The following is a 22,371-nucleotide window of genomic DNA, read 5'->3' as shown; positions in this document are numbered from 1 at the left end:
AATGGTAAAACATTCAACAGGATATCGCATACTAGTATCATTTATGTAACTGAGTGAAAGGTGAAGATAACGAACAGTGATCGATCTCATAACTCCTATAAGCAATACAAAATAGCCCTACATCCTGATCAGGTAAACGGAGTTATCCGTAGTCAAAATCAGTGTGTCAAGAGTAGTCTAACAATCGGTATGAAACACGTCAGGTAGTATTTGACCCAATGATAGGTTGTATTAGCAAACTAGATCGTTATAACGATCATATAATTTGCGAAATGCTGACTTTAATCGAGAGGCGTTGAAACCCCTGCACCATCAACTTGTTTGTCAGTAGGTTGCCTCGTTTTAAACACTGACCATATGCAGAACAAGTTCTTGGGTATCAAATCAGGTGAGAGATATAAACACCATATGCAGGTGATAATGGAATATTGCTACATAAATATGGGAAGTTCACGATGGAGAAGCTGAAATCATTTCGTTTGTCATACAGTTAAGTTGTCATTTTGCTGTTAATGTCTACTTTCAATAAAATATCTAAGTATGAAGCAGAAGTGGACAACTCTGTGGTGTCTTTTATTTCGATCTCACAGGGATATATCGAATCGACATATGAATGAAACTTCTTATTGTTAATAGACAAAACGTTGTCGATATATCTGAATGTCGAATTGAAGGCCACAGCAAGATATTTTTTCTTCTCACGTAGAAGTTTTTGAATAAATTCTGCTTCATAGGAATATGAAAATAGGTCAGCTAACAAAGGAGCACAATTCGTGCCCATGGGAATTCCAACAGACTGTTGGAAGAATTGATCACCAAAGACCACGAAAATATTGTCAATGAGGAGCTCTAGCGTATTTTTTATTTCATCTTCAGAGTAATTGTGCGTGGAATCAGAGTCGTGTTTAACAAAGTAACTTTTTGGATTACTAATCCCTAAATATGCATATTTCCGAGTACGTTGAATATAAATATGTATTAGGAATATATCTACATAATACAAATGTACATATATATGAAAGTGATTTAAGGCTAAGAATGGACATTTCTATGGAAATGTGATGATTGAAATACATACTATCCATTTCAATATTCCGAGAATGTTCATATAAGTATTGTTTGTATGGGACATGTACTGCGTGGGTTTGAGTCCGTCATCCTGTGGCGTGAAGTCCCTTGCCATCTGTGTTAAAAATGTTTCTTGACAATTTATTGATTTAAAAAAAAAAATGAATTTTAAAAATCTGTGTCTTTTAGATTCTCATTTGCATGAAAACGACTGTAACGGACCTTAACTTACAAATGTAGTAGACACTGTACATTCTGAGCTGATGTAACACACATCATACATATGTACATGTATCGGATATATGTATGGAAAGCTTAGTTTAAGTAGCAGTGAATACAAGGATCATTGATCAATCACGTAACTTCTACAAGGAATACAAAATAGAGATTTGGGCATATACAGACCCCTGGATATACCAGAGGTGGGATCTAGTTCCGAGGAGTAAACATCCCCTGTTGAACCGTCACGCCAGCCGTGAGTCCTATATCTCGAGTAGGTAAACAGAGTAATTCGTACTCAAAATCTGTGCAAAGAACAGTTTAACAATTGGTATAAAACACGGCATACAGCACTTGACCCAATGACGAATTGGAATGTCATCCAAACTTTTAATCTTACAGTCAACTTATCGGTACATTAAATACTGTATGTAAAACTTATACGGTTCCAATTTTGATGCACCAGATGCGCATTTCGACAAATAATGTCTCTTCAGTGATGCTCAACCGAAATGTTTGAAATCCGAAATAACAATGAAGTTTTAGAGCTGTGTATCTGATGTGAAATGCAAACTATACCGGTACATTGAATTCGATACTCATTTTGCTTACCAGCTAGAAGGGTGTAGAATCCCCCTTCGAACAGTCCTTGCACGGCAATGATCCCCATGATTTGTGGTAGTCCATCATCAGTAGGCGTCCATACCAAGAAACCAACGTACGAAGCAGTGATGCCAATAATTAGAGACGTCATTACGTACTTTCTGCCGATAAGATTGGCCAGTCTTGGAAGAAGGAAGGACGAAATCCCATTCATAACACCTTTCAAGGCCATGGAAAATCCAACAAACTCTACACCAAAGGGGCAGCTGATATAGGCCTAAGAATAAAGCACTGAATGTAAGTTTGTTTTACATACCTTCGACAATTTTTCACTCAATTTTAGGCATGTAGATTTCGGTAGATAGTTTGATATGCATTGAGATATGATGGAATACAAACCCTAAGCTGATATGGGTGTGTAAGAAAACCTTTTGCATCATACCTATATTTGATTCCAAAACTTCACGGCCTTATTTGTTCACCATCTTTTTGCTCTGGGTTTGTTTTGATGAATTTTTATTTGTCATCTTATAGCGTAGCATTATTTAAGTTATTTTGTCTTCTTTGGAGGAAATCAGACTTTGAGTAATTTAGCTTTGCAGGTACTTTGATGTAGAATGTATGAGCTGATTTCCCCCAAAATCTCATGTTGAAGATTTCTTTCGTCATTTGGTATTGTAATAAATGACAATTTTTCAATCTCAATCATTCTTTTGTTCAGATTTTTAATGACAGCAAAAACGAGATACGGTGAGCAGTTTGGGTAATAGAAGCTGACAAACAGAAAGATACATTCAGGAAGCCAGTTCTACTAGCCTCTATCTCATAGAAATATTTTAAACTGCTATTATGAATGAGGAATTTAAAACTATTGTGAAACAGTACATGCAAGAAGTGGTGTTAATCAAATATGGATTCTCAAAAATTCCGAAGAACTTTGAAATAAGTGAACTTTTCCAAAAACATACGATTTTTCACCACCTCACGATAAATCAAAGACTAGGCTTTATGACATTATAGGCAGCTGCTTCTTCAATAAAAATGGAATTTGGAAATATTAATAGCTTGTGATCAGTCATCCAAAAACATAGAACGTCACCCTTAAGTTTATATATAAAGATGTTGAAGTTAATCGTTGACACTATCTCTACGTATTCTTTGGAAATCAGGGCTTTCAATAATCTATTGGAATTCCCATGACACGAATTGTTTTTCTGTTTCTGCTCCCCGTGGGGATCCGTGATAGAATAAGTCCTCAGTACCCCCTTGCTTGTCGTAAGGGGCGACTAAATGATGCGGTTCTTCGGATGAGACCGCAAAAACCGAGGTCCCATGTCACAGCAGGTGTGGCACGATAAAGATCCCTCCCTCCTCAATGGCCATAAGCGCCGAGCATAGGCCTAAATTTTGCAGCCCTTCACCGGCGGTGGTGACGTCTACATATGAGTGAAACATTCTCGAGAGGGACGTTAAACAATATTCAATTAAGATGTTTCTGCAGACCAGTTTGTTGTATTCTTATGAGGCAGTATTTACTCAAAAACTCATACATAAGAATAAAAAATGTTTTGTTGTGGCCTTCAAATAGATATTTAGGGTTATCTATTAACAACCCTCACTTGCATTCGTATATCAATTTGATATGTACATTGTGCCGTTGAACTCCAAATAAAGGATCTGCTTCAAATACATTAATGGGAAACAACTCGGCTCATTATACGCAGCATGACGTCAGCTTCTCAATTTTTAACTTCCCATATTTATATAGCAATATTTCATTATCACTTGCATATGGTGTGTATGTGTCCTAACTGATTCGATACGTGAGAGCACGTTCTGCATGTGTTATGTTAAATAGAAGACAGCTACTGACAAATAAGTTGATGTTCAACAGTCTCGTTTAAAATCAGCATTTTGCAAATTTTATAGTCGTTACAATGATCTTATTTGCAAATACAATATATATTATACAATGTCACCTAGACTGGTATTATTATGTTGTGGTGGTCTAGTTATAAACTTGTGAACTATTTCTAGAGCGTTGTTTGGGAAGGTAAATAAGTTGCCTGTTTATGATTCGTACAATAGAACTCTAGAATTTTGTGTTAGTGTAAATATACTGCAAATAGTGTGTTAAGAAACACTAAAATTACACTGGAGATTACATTGACAACTTAGATGATATACAATGACAATTACGATGGTACACACTGAAAGAACATTTTTGTTTAATACATTGACAGCTAGGATGAGAGACAGAGACAGTCAGATTGATATACAATCACATCTAAGTTGTTATTAACCTAAAAGAGCATCTGAACACCGAATGCGCTAATGAAAGGTGAAGATAACGAACAGTGATCAATCTCATAACTCTTATAAGCAATATAAAATAGATAGTTAAGCAAACACGGACCCCTGGACACACCAGAGGTGGGATCAGGTGCAGGAGTAAGCATCCCATGTATATATATATTTCAATTCTTCTACATAGGAAATAATTTATGTTCCTCACATCATACATCAAATACAAATTCTGATAAGCAGCAAGCAATTTGTATATTTAACTTATACATTTGTAAAATAAATAAATAAATAAATAAGTACCTTAGGAATGTCAATCCAACTAAAGGATTCCACAAATGAAAACAGCACAACAGACGGTATATAAAGGATCATCGCTATTTCTATGTTCACCACAAGACATGAACAGGAAGAAGAGATCATTTTTATACAGATACTCTTCTGTGATGACGTCACAGTAATTGGAAGTGGTGGCAATAAGAAAACGCACAAGAGGAGACCGATGATACTTAACGTTGTGAAAGCAGCCATGAGTATTTTGACAATCAAAGGATCTGGTTCCTCGAGTGATACCTGTGTAATTGACATTTCTGGACATAATTCCACCCCACACGTCATTATCTCTCCAGACTCGGAGGAATTAGTAGTGGTTTCATTGTAATGGCCTTGCATCAATATAATAGAAGAAAGAGAGTTTCCAAGTACTCTAGGAAATGCAAAACTGAAGTAAAATAAACCATGGAATTTTCCAAATATCTCCTTCACTGGAACGTTTTTGGTTTGAGAGAAAGATATTGCACACTGAGATATATACATCCCTTGTGACGTCCATAATGGACCGGAAGTTAATCCAACAAAAGCAGAGGCTGATAATAGCGTCCAGAACACAGGGTATATATTACTAGCTGCATACACCACATGAGATACACAACATATAATTAAACAACCCTTGGCCGTCAGAACCCGGATGAAGGGTGGGGCAAAAAATGAGGAGAACACAAAACATCCATAAACGACGGAAAGAGAAATCACTCCTCGTCCTGACTCGTTGTTAAGGGTACTCTGTAAGTTTTGAATGGCAATAAAACCACTAAAAACAACCACAAAAATAATCGATAATGTTATAACAGTTTGTCTTTCTTTTCCAGACAGATTACTGCCCGGTTTTAAACAGTTTGGTGAACACATGTCGTATAAAGGTATAGCTGAATAACCATATCAAGTTAACCTTATCAGTTGGTCTACGTGTGTTAGCAGATTGTGTTTCGGTAAACGTGAACATACACGTTGGTGGATCTACTGGAGTGGGACATCTGTAAAACAGAGAACGAACATAAATATTCCTCACTGGTATCAACTTTACATAAGAAACAGCTTGATGAAAATGTAGAGATAACGAACAGTGATCAATCTCATAACTTCTATAAATAATTCAGAATTAAGAGCTGGGCAAACGCAAAGCCCTGGATATACCAGAAGTGAAATCAGGTGCCTAGGAGGAGTAAGCATCCCCTGTCGACAGGTCACACCCACTTTGAGCCCTATATATGGATTAATCCATATTTAAAACCAGTGTGTAAAGAACGGTATAATACGGTGTTATTTGTATCATGCTTGTCGAAATCATTCAACACCTAGCGATGATGATTTATTTGCACTTAAGGATCGTCAGGACTGGTTGCTAACCGACTGCGTTTCACTTATCTCCTTTTTTGAATATGAAAACTCTCAATGCTGCGTCAACAAACGAAACAATTTGAAAATGGGTTTTCGGTTCGTGTGGGGCGAGTATGTCTGGACACAAGTATTATAAGAGGAAGATATGTTAGGATTGTTTTTTATTGAATTTATGAGACGGCGATGCAAGAATCCAACAGACTATTGAATTTACATTTCAAAAATTCTCTTTTGTTTAACCCGAACTACATTCGTAACGTTCACATTACAAATAGTTCGTTGGGAAATATAAATAAAAAATGAATATCGAGTATTACAATGTTTAATTCATAAATGACCATTTTGAATGAGAAAACATTTACATTTGATGACGTTTCACACTGAAATATCCAAACATTTGTCAATTATGACTCGTGGTCTCTTTTGGATTTGTTGTGTAAATGTTGACGATGAATTTTCCACTATGTAAACAGCTATTGAGATTTTTTGTTATCTTTCCTGATCTTTCCTGTAACACGGAGGGTCGTGGAACTTTTATTGTTAGATATGCTGATCTTTCCTGTAACACGGAGGGTCGTGGAACTTTCATTGTTATCTTTCCTGATCTTTCCTGTAACACGGAGGGTCGTGGAACTTTTATTGTTAGATATGCTGATCTTCCCTGTAACACGGAGGGTCGTGGAACTTTTATTGTTAGATATGCTGATCTTTCCTGTAACATGGAGGGTCGTGGAGCTTTCATTGTTAGATATACCTGTGTTTCTTACATCTGTATTTATGATGAAATTGTTTTGTGTGTAGTTGAATGTGGCGTATCCTAGGTTCCTTCGGAGCATAGAGTTGTGAACTACCGGGTTTTCTAACACTCAGAGATTTACACAATACGTCATTCAGTTCTGACAGTGTGTGTGTGTGTGTGTGTGTGTGTGTGTGTGTGTGTGTGTAGGGGGTAGGTTTTTGAGTTTCAAGAAAAATGATTTCATGTCGCCAATTTTTTTTTTACTGTCAATGTATTTTTGTTTCCTTGATCAATGTGAAAATTTTACGATTGATAAAAAACATGACCAGGAGTTGTGTGCAACACCGAGCTGCAGGATGTTTCATTTTGTCGAGACGATAACTAGGCTAGATAATGAAAATGACAGGTCTATTCCCTTGAACTCATTATTTTCAAATTTTGAAGAATTTAACAACCCCTTTGCAACACGACAAGGTTAAGTTAAAGTCTTTATTGGTGTATAATATTTGTATGATGGTGATGAACAATGGACTATGGATGCCAATATATGGTGCCTAAATACATAAAGTATTTATCGTGATAATTTACATTATCTATTTTGTATTGCTTGTAGGAGTTATGAGATTGATCACTGATCGTTATCTTCACCTTGCATTATACTAATTTACATTAAACAGCGCGTTTACCTGAACAGGATATAGGGATCACGGCGGGTGTGACCGGTCGACAGGGGATGCTTACTCCTCCTAGGCAGCTGATCCACCTCTGGTGTGTCCAGGGGTCCGTGTTTGCCCAACTCTCTATTTTGTATTGCTTGTAGGAGTTATGAGATTTATCACTATTCGTTATCTTCACCTTTCACTTGGAAACGCTACAGCATTTCTCCCTCTTAATCTCATAATTTCTTATAAAAATTTAAAATTACACAAATGGTTTTCCATAATCACTTTTAAAAATGTTATTATTCATTTCACTTTTCAATACATGTTCAAAAATATTTTGTTTAAAAAAATGATTAGATACATGTGACATCATATATAGGTAATTGACAACTTTATATATACCCCAAGGAAGGGTAAATGAAGGAGCCGTGTTCCTTTGTAATGATTATTATGTACCTTAAACATGGCATCTAAATGGTGATGATATTCATATAATACAATACCTTTCACTTAGAAACTTATACACTCTAATTAATTGGTAAACCAGTATCGTAAAGGAAATCGGCTGATTTAGATTGATTGATTGATGTTTTCCGCTACACACAACAATTTTTCAGTTATATGGTGGCGCCCAGTTTTTATTGACGGAAGAGAGAACCTAGATACAATGTCCTTGGGAAGTGACCACCGACCCTCCGAAAGTAAATAGCTGGGAAACTTTCTCACTTACCGGGGCGAGCGGGATTTGAACCCGCGCCACAAGCAGAGGTGAGAGGCCGTGTGAATTTGAGAGCGATGCTCTAACCACTCCGCCACGGAGGCCTTCATTCACATCTTTAAACATTTACTATAGAATGAAAGGTGAAGATAACGAACAGTTATCAATCTCATAACTCCTATAAGCAATACAAAATAGAGAGTTGGGCAACACGATTTTGATTTGATTTTGATTACAAAAAGATAAAGTCCCAAGTGGCGCCCGTAACAACAATCGAATACAATATAATACTGTAGTACTTTCGATGGCAGCACTACAAATATCGGCCAATATGACCGAAAAAACAACAACTAGACGCGGGCTGGCTATTAAGAAGTGTATTCTGTGAAACAGCCCATGAAAATTCTGCACAGATTAACAAAAACAGGGTAAAAATAGAATTCAAGCGTTATGTAAAGCTAGTCCAATGTAAAACTTATGCGGTAGCAATTTTAATGCACCAGATGCGCATTTCGACAAATAATGTCTCTTCAGTGATGCTCAACCCAAATGTTTGAAATCCGAAATAACAATGAAATTTTAGAGCTAAATATAACCAAAATCAGCGTGCCAAAAAGTGGAGTCAAATTCGTCTACGGATAAGAGCTATGCATGGAGATAATCCTTAATTTTGAAATGAATTTCTAAATTTTATAATAGCAATTAAATATACATCCGTATTTTCAAGCTAGTACCGGTAACGAAGTACTTAGCTACTGGGCTGTAGAGACCCTCGGGGACTAACAGTCCACCAGCAGAGGCCTCGAGCCCTCGATCCAGGGGTCATAATGTAAAACTTATACGGTAGCAATTTTGATGCACCAGATGCGCATTTCGACAAATAATGTCTCTTCAGTGATGCTCAACCCAAATGTTTGAAATCCGAAATAACAATGAAGTTTTAGAGCTAAATATAGCCAAAAACAGCATCCAATGCATCACACTGTCCCCCTCCAGGCTCCTTTAAATCCCGTTAAAGGTTGAGCCGATCTGGTTTAACTACCTTCCGCCCCGTTCGGGTCCGCAGTGGCCCCGGGTTTGGTGGCTGATGGTTTGGGACACCCTCTTTCTCACCTAAATTAGTGTCCTCACATAGCATGCAGTGGTAGGTCGGCTTGTCTGTTAGATGGCTACTGATATCCTCTGCCTGTTCTCCTGTGTCTTCTTTTTTATCAATGGCTCCCAGAGGTACAATTTCGTCAGCTTGAAACCGAGATACCCATCCTGGAACACAATCTGACTGGTACAATTTCAGGCGGTCATGGTGAATTACAGCAGATTTCATTCTCCCCTGCATCTCGTACAAAACAGGTCCAAACTTTTTTTAAATGATAAACGGACCTTCCCAGACAGGTTGCAATTTTGGAAACTTTCCTACCTGCTTAGACAATTTGTTTACGTATACCAAATCTCCAGTTTCATACTGTTTTTCGAGAACACGCATGTCATACAAACATTTCTATTTCCTTTGGGCTTGTTGAAGAGTTTTCTTGGCAACATCATGGGCCATCTCCAAAGCATGCATCAGCCTGGTAACAATTGCATGTATCTTCTTCCCTTCTTGACAAAGCATCTGCATTACCATGAAACTTACCCGCGCTGTGTTGAATCACAAAGGAGAATTGGCCAAGTTCTTCCAACCATTTTGCTAGTTGACCTTGTGGTGCTTTGAAGCGGAACAACCAGGCAAGACTGCTATGATCCGTTCGCAACAAGAACTGCCTCCCAAGTAAATAATGTTTGTATTGGTGGCAGAACGCAACTACAGTCATCAGCTCACGTCGCGTGACTCAGTAACGCTCCTGCGCTGGTCCAAGACGTCTACTGGAAAAAGAAATTATTCTCTCAACGCCATCTTGCTCCTGTGAAAGCACTGCCCCAATACAAACATTCGAAGCATCCGTGTCCAAGAACATTTTTCCTTCTGCAAGGGGACACGCCAATATAGGTGCAGACGTTAGAGTCTTTTAAGGGCATTAAAAGCAAAGTCTTGTTCATGGTCCCAATGGAATACAACACCTTTTCGTGTGAGGTTGTGCAGATGCTGCGCAATTTCAGCGTAACCTCTTATGAATCTCCGGTAATAATTTGTATGACGGATATCTCCAACTTCCGGCTTCCCTTCAGTGCATGTTGACATTATTTGGACTTCACTTTCTGTCTAACAAAGTTTACATAGATGAGTTCCCTTCACAAGACGGATTTTTTCATCTCGGACGTTTAGTACTCTAACAGGTACTTTTGTTTTCATGTTTACCAAGCAAGACCCAATTAGGATTCCTCTAGGGGACCCATCATCACAAGCATCAAGATCAGCTAGAGTTCCTGCATGAGTATTTTGTACACGACCTATAATGACCTTTTCGCTTTCTGGTGGCAACCAACAATTTTCATCAACCACAACTGCACTGCAAATGGAACTTCCACCATCATAGCTCACACTCAGTTCAGTTAAGGCTTCCCGAGAACAATACGGGACTTTCGAGATACGGATCCACTCTGACTTTTATCGCGCGTCGAACTCAATTGTAGGGCATGTCACTTCCGGTTTAACTAGGTAAACAAGCATGGAAGACTTCAATTGTTATCAAGTTCCCGCATTAAAATGCTATCTTTCCAAGAAAGGAATTGCTACAAGCATATATAGGAAAACGCATTTAATCAAACTATGTGAGTTGGCAAGAGAAATAGACCTCGAGGACGTGGAAATGAAAGGTGATTATGCCGACATGGATAAAAAGCGGAGAAATGTTGGATACGGGTAAAACTTAACGCCTTGCATCCAAGGATGGTCGTCTAGATGCACTCTCTTTCTTCCATCAGATCTGCAACCAGGTACTGAGCACCAGTAGTGACTCAGGTGGTCAGCGCTTTTTCTCTTTCTAGGGCTACGCATATCTTAAAAGACCGTCTGCTACAATCGGAACGTCATTTTGTATCGATGTCAACTTTGCCCTACAATTGGTTACTATCACGTGACCGCGGTGTATAAATGTCGATTCTAATCGGTCGTTCCGGCACATCCCGAAAGTCCCGTATTACAGTGCTGTATTTAAATGTACCTCAGTGCACTTCGCACCACATGACGTCACAATGAAAACGTACGTCACGACGTACAAGTTCTTACAGTTGTATCGCGGGGAAAGTGTCATAATAGTATGTCGTTATTTACTACCGTTATCAAGTGATAAGCAGTATACATGAAAAATTTTCTTGTCAAATGCTTATCATATAATCATGTATTATTTCTTTTTCATATCAAATCACTCTGCATTTATCATATCTAGTTTGCACGAAGGTGATGCTCATTTTTTATTGTTACCTTGAAATCGCCCCTACATATTCTCCTGATTCGGATTAGCACTGCGTTTAATTTACATAATTATTGCGACCAACTGCAGTAAATGTAAAACTGCAACGATGTACAATGTATTGTGGTGCTTGATGTTTATATATTCATATTCTTATTACATTGATATATCAGAGAAGTGTTGAGAGCAACTTCTGACACAAAAAGAAACCCCTTTTCGCATCTGATAAACTCTTGCATACTCTCGAAAATTAAGAAATATGCTGCATTAGATGCATTTTAAACTTCCTTCCTTCTATCGGAGAACTTGCTCCCAAAACGTTTCAGTTAATGTAAAGGAGGCTCTGTTTTTCAATATTAAAAGGGTCGGCCTGCATGTAACCGATATCGTTGCACTTTTGTAATTATCACAATAATTTTTGTTGGTTCTAAATATATAATGTCACGTGATAGTCTCGTGATGTTAAAAACATGTCTCGATGAAAATATATGGAAGCCTACTGGATATCGGTTTAAACGTCGTTTCGTTCTCGGATATTTTCAATTAAATATTTTCCATATAAAACACGAAAGGCCATTTTATGCATCTGTTCTACTTTATTTTTGTATGGGACACCTTAATTCAATTGAGCAGTCCTCATGATAACCTCCTTCCCAATACGGAGGTTGCATTGTCCAGCAAATATGACAGCACTTAAAGACTTCAGGATATCCACCCCAATTAAGACCGAATCCCGTATAGGAGCCACATAGACTTGTCAACAGACTTTATGACTACCAATTTGAATGGTCGCAGTGACCCCTCCAAATGCAGTCATTTCTGCTCCATTTTCCGCATTAAGGATACACACTTTTCTGCAACACTCAGTTTTAATTCCTGCTTCCGCAGCAACTCTTGAAGAGATCACAGTCGCGTCAGCCCCAGTGTCTATCATACCACTTGTCTTGACACAATTAATAGCAATCGGAACAATAATTCCTTTACCAGTTGAGTGAAGTCTTGTGCAGTTTATCTTGTCATCTTTCACCAACTGCAGCTTTTGATCTGGCAGCTTGGCTTGTGAAGTTTTTAACCTGCATTCATTCTTGTAATGCCCAGTTTGCCCACACTGAAAACAACGAGAATCTAACTCTTTGAATATTTGATCACGTTTCCCATATCCTTTTCTTGACTTCTCTGGAGCTGTAACTCGATCTGTTTCAGTCTATTATCAAATTGTTCCAGGGAGAGATAAGTAGGTCTTTGTACTCTCCGTGTCCCAAGAACCTCTTGATTTTCCTCTAAAGAAGCATCTGTCCAAGCAACCCGTCTGGTCCTCTCTCTTCATTGCTGGTCGTAATCTCTACCAACGGTCGCCCGATAATTATATTCCTGGTATGTAACAAGTTCTATCGCCTCATTCAAAGATGTTGGACCCCTCTTTAATACATCATAGGCAATCCTTGAGTTACGATATTCCTTAAGGAATGCCTCTGTGGCAAGTTGATCTTGCATTCCTAGATCTGTGGCGGGATACGCTTGGGTGACAAGGCGACGTACTTCTTCCCCAAATTCATCATTCGACTCACTCTTTGGAGAATTTCCGCCAATTTTCTGCGAACCATAGCCGGGGGGGGGGGGGGGGGGGGGTCCTTTCTCCCAAAACGTTTGATAAGACTGTCACTGAGAGAATTGTAATCAGCTGTCAAGGCCCTTGGTAATGAGCACACATACCACATGGCTTTACCCTTTAAGCTTTCGTACAGTCTATCTATCTTTTCAGCCTCCGTCCAAACATAACGTTCAGATAACCTCTCAAATGGGACAAAGAAGACTTCTATGTCGTCATGGCCCTCGTAAGTGGGTAACTTAGTCTGCGGGCCCTTCCTAAGCACACAATATTCCATAGATCTAGCGTTGTTTCGATTTGGTCCATAAGGAGTGGGTCTTTGCTATTGTCTGGCCTCAATAACACGCAAGGTATCTTCAAATGGTCTGTCAGCACCTCTGCGCTGTTGAAGATTGTCCGTAGCTTGAAAAGTGTTTGGATTCTGCTGTCTCTGCCCCAAGGCCACATGTGGTCCAGGAATAGAAGTGTAGTCTTGAGGACCAAGGAACATATGCTGGTCAGTTTGACCAAACCCCAAGTCCGCATGTGGTCTCGGGGTTAATGCAAACATGGGATTTCGGCAGGCATGGAGGAGTTATTCTCTAGATTCTACAAAGAAGCATTCAAATTGGGTGCGCTGTCTGCCAATTTCCTCTGTTGTAGATTCCTTCATTTCCCGTAAAGTCCTTGTGAAAGCCTCCTGGTGTATCTGTTGCTGCCTGTCAAATGACACCCTGAAGGATTTCAGGGTCTTTTGAAGCCAACTTCCATCTCTCTTTCTCCTGACCTGAAACAACCCCACTATCTGTTGCTTCTCCAGAGAGGACATTGCCACTCAACAAGATTTCTTCACTTTCATGATGTTCTTCCATCATTCTGTTGAAATGCTAAGTATTCCTGCTCATCTACCTCTAATGTATCACTTGGTGTGTAGCACTCGCGTACGATATCCAGTTCTAGGCGACGTAACCACTTTTTTGCCAAAAGGTAACCAGGATGTAGTCCATCAGACAACAACTCAAAATAGTACCTCTTCCTGCCTCGACGAGTATTACGCAGATCAGCGTTAAACTTAAGGGTGTTACGACCAAGTTGTTGGTTAATCTGTTCTATATTCTGGTTAAACTTGTTAATTGTATCTCTACCGTTTTTTCCGAATCCAAGAACACTGTGGGGTTTCGATGTCCCTTAATGTCGTTGTACAGGAAAACTAAATAGATAAGAATTCCTACAAATTTTATTCTGCAATTCCTGCTAAGAACAAAGTCTTTTGCACGATATAGCTCTTGCAAAACTGAAGGAATAGTGTTACCAGTGTGGTCTCGAACGTTTATGTATTTCCCTTGTTTTCTTGTTATAACACAAGTTCCACTCCAAAAGTAAACTGTCACCTCTTTTATGTATCTCTGCACGAGACGAGGGACTTCCTCTATAAGTAGAGCTACTAATTCCCTTGGTGTGGCTCCCTTCTTGCAAAGGAAGACAATGGGTATTGTATTTTCTTCTCGTTATAAACGTACCCCTTTGCTATCAGAGACTAACATAGGTATGCTCTGTACTTCTTCTTGTGGTACCACTAGAGGCCTACACTTCAGGAAATGCACCAGATCCTTCTCAAGCCTCTACAACAGAGCTTGTTCGCAGTGAACAAATATCAAACGATAGGTGATCGCAGTGAACACCACTATAGAATTTATATAGCCAACTAATTAAAAACCTTACAATTTATCAATAATAATTAATAAGTTTTAGCACAAGCTAATAAAATGTTATCAATATCTCTATGTTCAGTTAATTAGTTTAAAATTTTTCTGCCTTACTCTAGTGTAGAAAAATTCATAAATAATTTCTTTCAATACGCGAAGTCCACTTTCGTACACACCCTGTACCTTGTGAATCCCCGCTCTAAATATAGATATATCGAATACAGCGTTGATTCTGCAGATAAATGAAACAATTTACTTTTATTTTTAAAAAAATTATTATTTAATAGCTATGCCGACTTGTTACCTCTTCCCAACTTCACTATTTCAAATATTAGATACTAGTAAATAACGGCAAAGACTTGAAGTGTCTCAATGAATTTTGATATACCGTTACCAACCCATCATTGGGTCAAGTGCTGTCTGACGTGTTTCATACCGATTGTTAGACCGTTCTTGGCACACTGATTTTGACTACGGATAACTCCGTTTACCTGATCGGGATATAGGGCTCACAGCGGATGTGAACGGTCAACAGGGGATGCTTACTCCTACTAGGCACCTGATCCCACCTCTGTTGTGTCCAGGGGTCTGTGCTTGCCCAACTATTTAAAGTGTATTGCTTATAGGAGTTGTGAGATTTCACTGTTCGTTATTTTCGCCGTTAATATGACATTTTAAATATTCTTAAGGCAAAAGGTGTCATTTAAAAACTAAAGATGTGTCTGTGCAAAACTTTGATGCTTTAAATTTCATAGTTCACACTTCACTTGTTTGTACACATCAACAAAGCTTGGAGCGTTGTATACATACAATATTGTTTTCATCATTGCATTAAAAAGGTCCAACTTTTGATTGTCAACTTTAAATGTGTTATAATTTTAATGTTTAACTTAAAAAATTTAACCAATGTTAACATGTCCCTTTAAAGGATAACAATGATTAACAAACTAAACATGAAATATATTAATTTAACACCCAACGAGGCCACGTTGCAATTACTTCAATCAAAAGTTTTATAGTACGAGGTAACGAATCAATAACCTTTGACTTGTGAAGATGATTTACCCATCAAAATTCATTATATGTGATGCATTTGCACAAAACGTAGATATATAAACACACACCCGACTACATGTGTAAGTACATCATATACGTAATCATTTTATTTGATAATCATTGTGTTGTGATGTTGATGTACAATCTGTTGCTTGTTATCATTATACAAGATCAATAACCCTTGACTTGTGAAGATGAACAGCTGGCAAAATCAATGATTTATTTAAATTCATACACGATAGAAACATAAACTTTGTTGAAGTCTTTTCCAATAGTTATTGTAAAAAAATTTGTTAAACATGAAATATTTCAAAAGTTGGTGTTACGTAAGGGTTAACGTACGAGTATCGCGCCATTACTTCTAAGGAATGGAGTGATACGAGTACATTGACACACTTAAAATCCACTGTAAACATTAATAAAAACTAAATTTTAATTTAACTTTAATCATGTCTTACGTTTTTCATTCTTTTGTTGCATGCATTTATATCTACTTGTTTAAAGGTTGACCTACTTTCCGAACTCTCCATTCCTGAAAAATAATGGAGTGTTTGAACAAAAGAATGACGTCATAGGTGGATTTTAAATATGAAAAATCAATTATATTCTCCCTCACTTCGTTCGTCCGAATATATATTAATTAAATGCTGATTTCCATAAAATAAGAAAAACCATGTTATCAGTAGGGTAGCAGCTCGCTAGCACGTTATTCTTTACAAACATAAACACATCAAATTTTCAAATTAAACAAAACAGAAACTGTTCATATACATTCTATTTGATACTATAATCACTGTCCGCCATACATTCTATTTGATACTATAATCACTGTCCGCCATACATTCTATTTGATACTATAATCACTGTCCGCCATACATTCTATTTGTTACTATAATCACTATCCGCCATACATTCTATTTGATACTATAATCACTGTCCGCCATACATTCTATTTGATACTATAATCACTGTCCGCCATACATTCTATTTGATACTATAATCACTGTCCGCCATACATTCTATTTGATACTATAATCACTGTCCGCCATACATTCTATTTGATACTATAATCACTGTCCGCCATACATTCTATTTGATACTATAATCACTGTCCGCCTTACAGTTTTAGTAAATTTACCAGTACGTGTCTAATGTATAACACTTCTAAACTAACGAGCGTGCTTAGATTGCCGTCTTAACCACGTGACCAAAGCAAACAGCCCATTCCAAACCTACCGCCAAAGAACCCCGCACATAATTATAATGATATGCCTCAAAATATTGAATCCAAGGGCAACAACCCGGTTTTCATTGAACTCCTTATCAAGCTAATCATGCGATAGATTTCCTTTATTTTTCACAAACGTTTTATATATTTTTGAAAAAGAAAAAGTTTCATGAATACCTATTATATTGTTTTATTTATATTACAAATTGCATTTTCCTCTATGAACCAAACAATTTCAGCACGCGGCACAATCCCTTCATATTGATTATGAACGGATTATGAACTAGTTTAAAGCACGCGACTGAGAGAGCGTAATGATTCGAAAAAATACAACATGTGTAACAAAGATGTCGCAAAGTCACACCTCGGATTAAGATTGTGAACTTACGTGGATTATCATCCCAATCTTGTGGTAATCCAAAATACAGTGCACCGTGCAATGCTGATAAAAGGCAGTGAAAGACGAAGTAAATGAATATTAATATAAGAAATGAACATCACTTTTGAACTGTTCATGGTCAACATGAATGGAGGTGGAGTTGAGGGAAATTCTTTGTGAATCACTCTAGTTTTGTGAAATTTTGCAGTTGATAGAAAAATGCAATTTTTTGACGATATATGATTCTGTTCATGAGTGTCTCGCTCTCATCTTCAAAAGTGTGATGCCTTGTTTATTTTGTTTAATGATTTATTAGTTTTAACTCCAATGAATTGAAATAAATACACTTTCGATACTTTTATCAGATAATATTTACATTCACCGAATCTTTTCTCTCATATTTCTTTTGAAATTGACATTGCTTTCATCTGCGACAATGAATGCATGTTTGTTGCAAACTACTTCGATCTGGATTTTTCGAACTCCGACCTTCCGCATGCGGGGCAAACACTCTTCCTCTAGACCACCGTGGACAAGACAATATATCTAATTAAGTATCTGGTGAATTATTTTTACATCAAAGTTTCAGTTGTGTCTGCAGAACAGGAATCAAAATGACAGATGTGTTAAAAAATCTGTTCAATATTTTCTTGAAAAAAAAGAAAGTCTATAGATTGATTCGAAAGCTACGTGGAAGGTTGAAATTGAGTGTGGACAGACAAACTAAAAGCACATGCTAAAAAAAAAAATCAAAGACAAGGAGATGAATTGCCCGAGAAAGATGGGTTTAAGGTCGATCGATCCTCATGTGATGTCATAGGCTTTTGCAAAAATCTTAATAAATTAAACTTTGTACATGATAGAAATATATTTTTCTGAGGAATGTTATTCACTGGATACAATAAAATATCTGGTAAACTAATAATACTGAAAAGTTTATATTTTCCATAGATAATCAATTATTTAGGATTTTAAAAATGTTGTCAAGGGCAATAACTCCTATGCTGAAATTTCCTCTACTGGATGTCTATTATACATTGGTTTCCCTAATTTCCACAATTAATCTGTACGTATTTATGAATTAGCAGTTTCTTAAAACTGTTGATATCTAAATTTTGTCATTTGAACAAGTTTTTATCTATTTTTATTATTCTGTTTGACGAAAATGTGTGATTTTCTGATGTTGATGTATACTTCTGTTTTTGTTTGTCTGACATCTTTAAAAAGGTGGTAACATATACATTTTCTTTGGTTGTTAATTAAATTAAACTATACTGAGTGTAAATTAATAAAGTTTTTCCACTTTTAACCATTAATATTGATAAGTCACATGAGAATGGAGCTACCTTAAATCATCAATTTTAACGCTGTACAGACCTAGTGTTTGAGGTAAGGACGAATTTATGAAATTCGGTGACAAATTTGACTGATCAAGATATATCTACCACACTCTATGCTATAAGATGTGTGCAGAAATATGATGTATTTTATGAGAAAAACGATCTTATACTCGGTTATTTAAGAAATTAATTATTTTTTTTTTCGTTGGATGGAGGTATACCGCGAAAAAATAGACGGAAAACTTCATCATTGCTCGTAGCGCATGAGGCAAAAGTTTTCCGTCTTTTTTTTTCGTGGTATACCTCCATCCAACGAAAAAATAATAAATTCATTCTTTATCATTTAATAATTTAAATATTGAGTTTATATGATAAAACATTATATGATGAGTTGAATTAACGAGTTATTCTTGGACTACATTCTATGTCATTTCGAGATGGGCGTAGTAATTTGTGAATACACAACTTTAAAAAAAATCCGTTTGGCCTAATGGTGACTTCCACAAACTGTTGTTTACTGTTGAGCAAACAGGTTTCTTGTGGACTGAAGAATGCAGTTTTAAAAGGATGAGTTAGAGATAAGTCCTGTTGAGAGAAATTTACTGGAATTTTGTTGAGTGGAACTGAAATTAAGTGCAAAGTTCGATGTCGGTACTAACGGAAAGCGTGGTACACGTGCATAATCATGACGTGGGATGCCAGGTAGGGTTCTATTGAGGGTTGTCATGGCTTCCAGGTTGACAAGTAAGTGTTACAGAGGGTTTTTAAAGTTTTGTCAGTGGTTTCCTAAGGTGTCACAGCTGTTGTAACGTCGTATGGAAGCCTCGTCGTTAGGGGCTACGATATTGCAGTATCTCTGAGGCAGTGTGCGGTGTATCTAGTATTTGGGTTCGTGACATGAAGGAAGTTGTCGCAAGGTACAAACTGGACTATTGTCATCCCCGGTTGAATACATTTAACTCTCAACCAGGATGCAGAAGCAGACGTGTGTTGTTATATTTGGGGTGAGGGGGGTCCTCAAATAGCCATGTTTATTTCATTTTGCATAATTAATTTTTATTTATATTTGATATTTGTTTGTTTTTGTTTAATAAATTTATATAGATCGATAGAATTGTTAAGTTTTTCCACAGGCAATTGCATCGCTTGGGGTCGAATTTACTATGTAAAGAGTACTCTTTATATAGTAAATTCGACCCCAAGCGATGCAATTGCCTGTGAGTTTTCTTTTCAGGATTCCCTATGTATAAATAGATATATAAATACGAAGCATCCAGAGGAATCCCCAACATTCCAATAGAAAGTAGTTCCGGCATTTTATTCATTTTTTTTCATTGGATACGATATTCCAATAATTTTTCAATCAATGAAAAAGCGTTGTAACATGTAAAATTAAATGATATTGCGTTTTCTCCGCTTCGGAGCCGCGCCCTCGTGATCCACAGTGACGACTCCTCGAGTGTGACTTTGTATAAGGTGAAACTGTAATCATCAAAAAACAAGGAGGGTTATTTAAGAAGAAATATGTTCAGACTTCATGTTGAATAAGCTTGTTTGGTTGTTGTTGCTGCTAGAATTCTTTTAAAAATTTATGCAACCTGTATCTGTCAGTTCCGCCGAAATATTTCTGATAATATCAGTATTTCAAAAGTGTCTAAACATTTTCTTCTTGGCAAAAGAATAGAAGATATCATTCAAACTAAATTAAGACATAACTGTTTGCCTAACTATGATTTACACCGAAAAAACACCCCCATTGTCGATTCTCCTAACCGTGTGTGTGGAATGAGAGAAGATGGATATCTTGTTTTCTTTGTAAAAGATTTTCATTAGGAAGAAATTTTATGTTTAACCAACTCTTTCAAATACAAGATTGATCTATTATTGATACACAGATTTTACTTTGGGGCAGTGATAATTTGGAGTATGAAACTAACAGCAAAATCTTTAATGCTGTTCACAAATTTATATTGAATTCAAGCAGATTCTAATGGTAGTGATTCACCTAATGCTCTACGTACATGTATTTATTTTGTCTATACATATGTTTTATGACAATTGTTATCAATTAATCTTAGGTGAGAACCTCGTAAGCTGCAAGAAAGGTGAATATAACGAACAGTGATTAATCTCATAACTCCTATAAGCAATACAAAATAGATATATGGGCAAACACGGACCCATGGGCACAACAGAGGTGAGAGCTTGTGTTCAAACCTGTTGTATATTATATATACAATAACATATGTTCAAATCAAATCACTGTAGTAAAGACAATTTCACTGGTGGCATAATTATTTATTCTGCCATTAAAAATAATTAATAATTTTACTACAATAACAATGCATGAGTGGCCATCCAATCCACAAATATTTATTTATACTACCAGTAAAATTAATTTCAATACCAGTAAAATTGCTTTTGATACTAGTAAAATTAATTGTAATACCAGTAAAAATAATTGTAATACCAGTAAAATTAATTTTACCACCGATAAAAATGAAATACTGTCGAAAGCTACCAACAAGAAATATCTACACCAGTAGCAAAAATTTCTTTCACTACAGTAAAAAAATCGACAAATCACAGACATTGTAAGATATGTACATATGTCATTTATAGCCGAGATTGACGCATTCATATTTCAAACATCAATATATATCCCACTTAAGACAACTCTCTTAGAAACATTCATGAATTAATCTACATTGTGTTACTCCATGATACAACTTAACAAAAGTGCAATCAAGAAATTATTTAGCATGCGATAAACCCCGGAGACACACACATCTAATATTTACTTGCCTGATTGATGATGAATGCCCCCCCAGGGCATGTGTTATTCTCAAAGCACTAGCCCAAATCCATAACTTACTTGCTCTTGACCATCGGGCCGTCAATTATTTGGAGCCCTGTAATATTTTCAAAGTTGCCCCAAACTGTTGATGACCCTTCTGAAGAGCATGAACCATACAATTTTTTTAGGGGGGGGGGGGGCTTCCCCATTCAGATACTATTTTTCTCACCCCACCCCAGATAGCTCTTGGTCCATATAGTTGGTTAATGCTCCTTTTCCCAATTTATCAGTTATTTGCATTCGAATGCAAAATATTTCAAGCATTATCTTAGATACCTTCCGACACTGCTGGTGGGTGTCTTCGCCCCCCCCCCCCTCCCCTGTTATTTCTGCTTCATATAGATGCCATTGGCTAATACGATAAATAAGTGTTTTGCAAATATTGCTTTATGATAAATGTATGTATCCTTGGTAATTAAAATCAAAACGGACAAATGCCATAAATATAGCTAATATGCAGATTGCGTCAAATTACATTTACAAATAGGTCTATAAAGATTTTTCAACACCCTTTCTAAAGGTACACTTCAAGGTACATACAGAAATGACAGCTGACAGAGGCCATCACAACAGCAAATGATTTCAGATATAAACACGGAAGTACTTTTCATTTCCTATAACGTATAAATTCCTGATCTTTATATAGTCGTGCAGTACTGAACGAGTGGTCCAAGCAAGGCAACAGAGAGATGGTGTGCTATTTTCTTTTTAAAAAATCAATAATGTAACTTATAAGCATTAAAACATACCTTAAGTATCTCATCGATCAAAATCAGAAACAATTTTCAATGTCAACTCTGTGCGAAGCGTATTTGTGATGAAAGTTCGCGAGTAGAATATGGTAACACCAAGCGCTCCGATGACACGGACAGTAAGC

General features: G+C 36.9%; 1 protein-coding gene across 2 annotated transcripts in view; it reads right to left on the bottom strand.

The window, feature by feature from the left end:
- The window catches only part of LOC125646874 (protein unc-93 homolog A-like), a 22,790-nt gene extending 419 nt beyond the window's left edge, over positions 1-22,371 (bottom strand). The window contains exons 1-3 of one of the 2 annotated variants that reach the window (XM_048873466.2): positions 22,244-22,371; positions 4,498-5,507; positions 1,900-2,167 (exon numbers count right to left, since the gene is read on the bottom strand). In XM_048873466.2, coding sequence (XP_048729423.2) covers positions 1,900-2,167; positions 4,498-5,382 — 1,153 coding nt within the window. In that variant the 5' untranslated portion in view covers positions 5,383-5,507; positions 22,244-22,371. The remainder of the gene's footprint in view (positions 1-1,899; positions 2,168-4,497; positions 5,508-22,243) is intronic. The other variant, XM_048873471.1, reaches the window with a different exon arrangement.

Source organism: Ostrea edulis, chromosome 6, assembly GCF_947568905.1.
Source record: "Ostrea edulis chromosome 6, xbOstEdul1.1, whole genome shotgun sequence".
NCBI lineage: Eukaryota > Metazoa > Mollusca > Bivalvia > Ostreida > Ostreidae > Ostrea > Ostrea edulis.
This window is presented reverse-complemented; position numbering and strand designations above follow the sequence as displayed.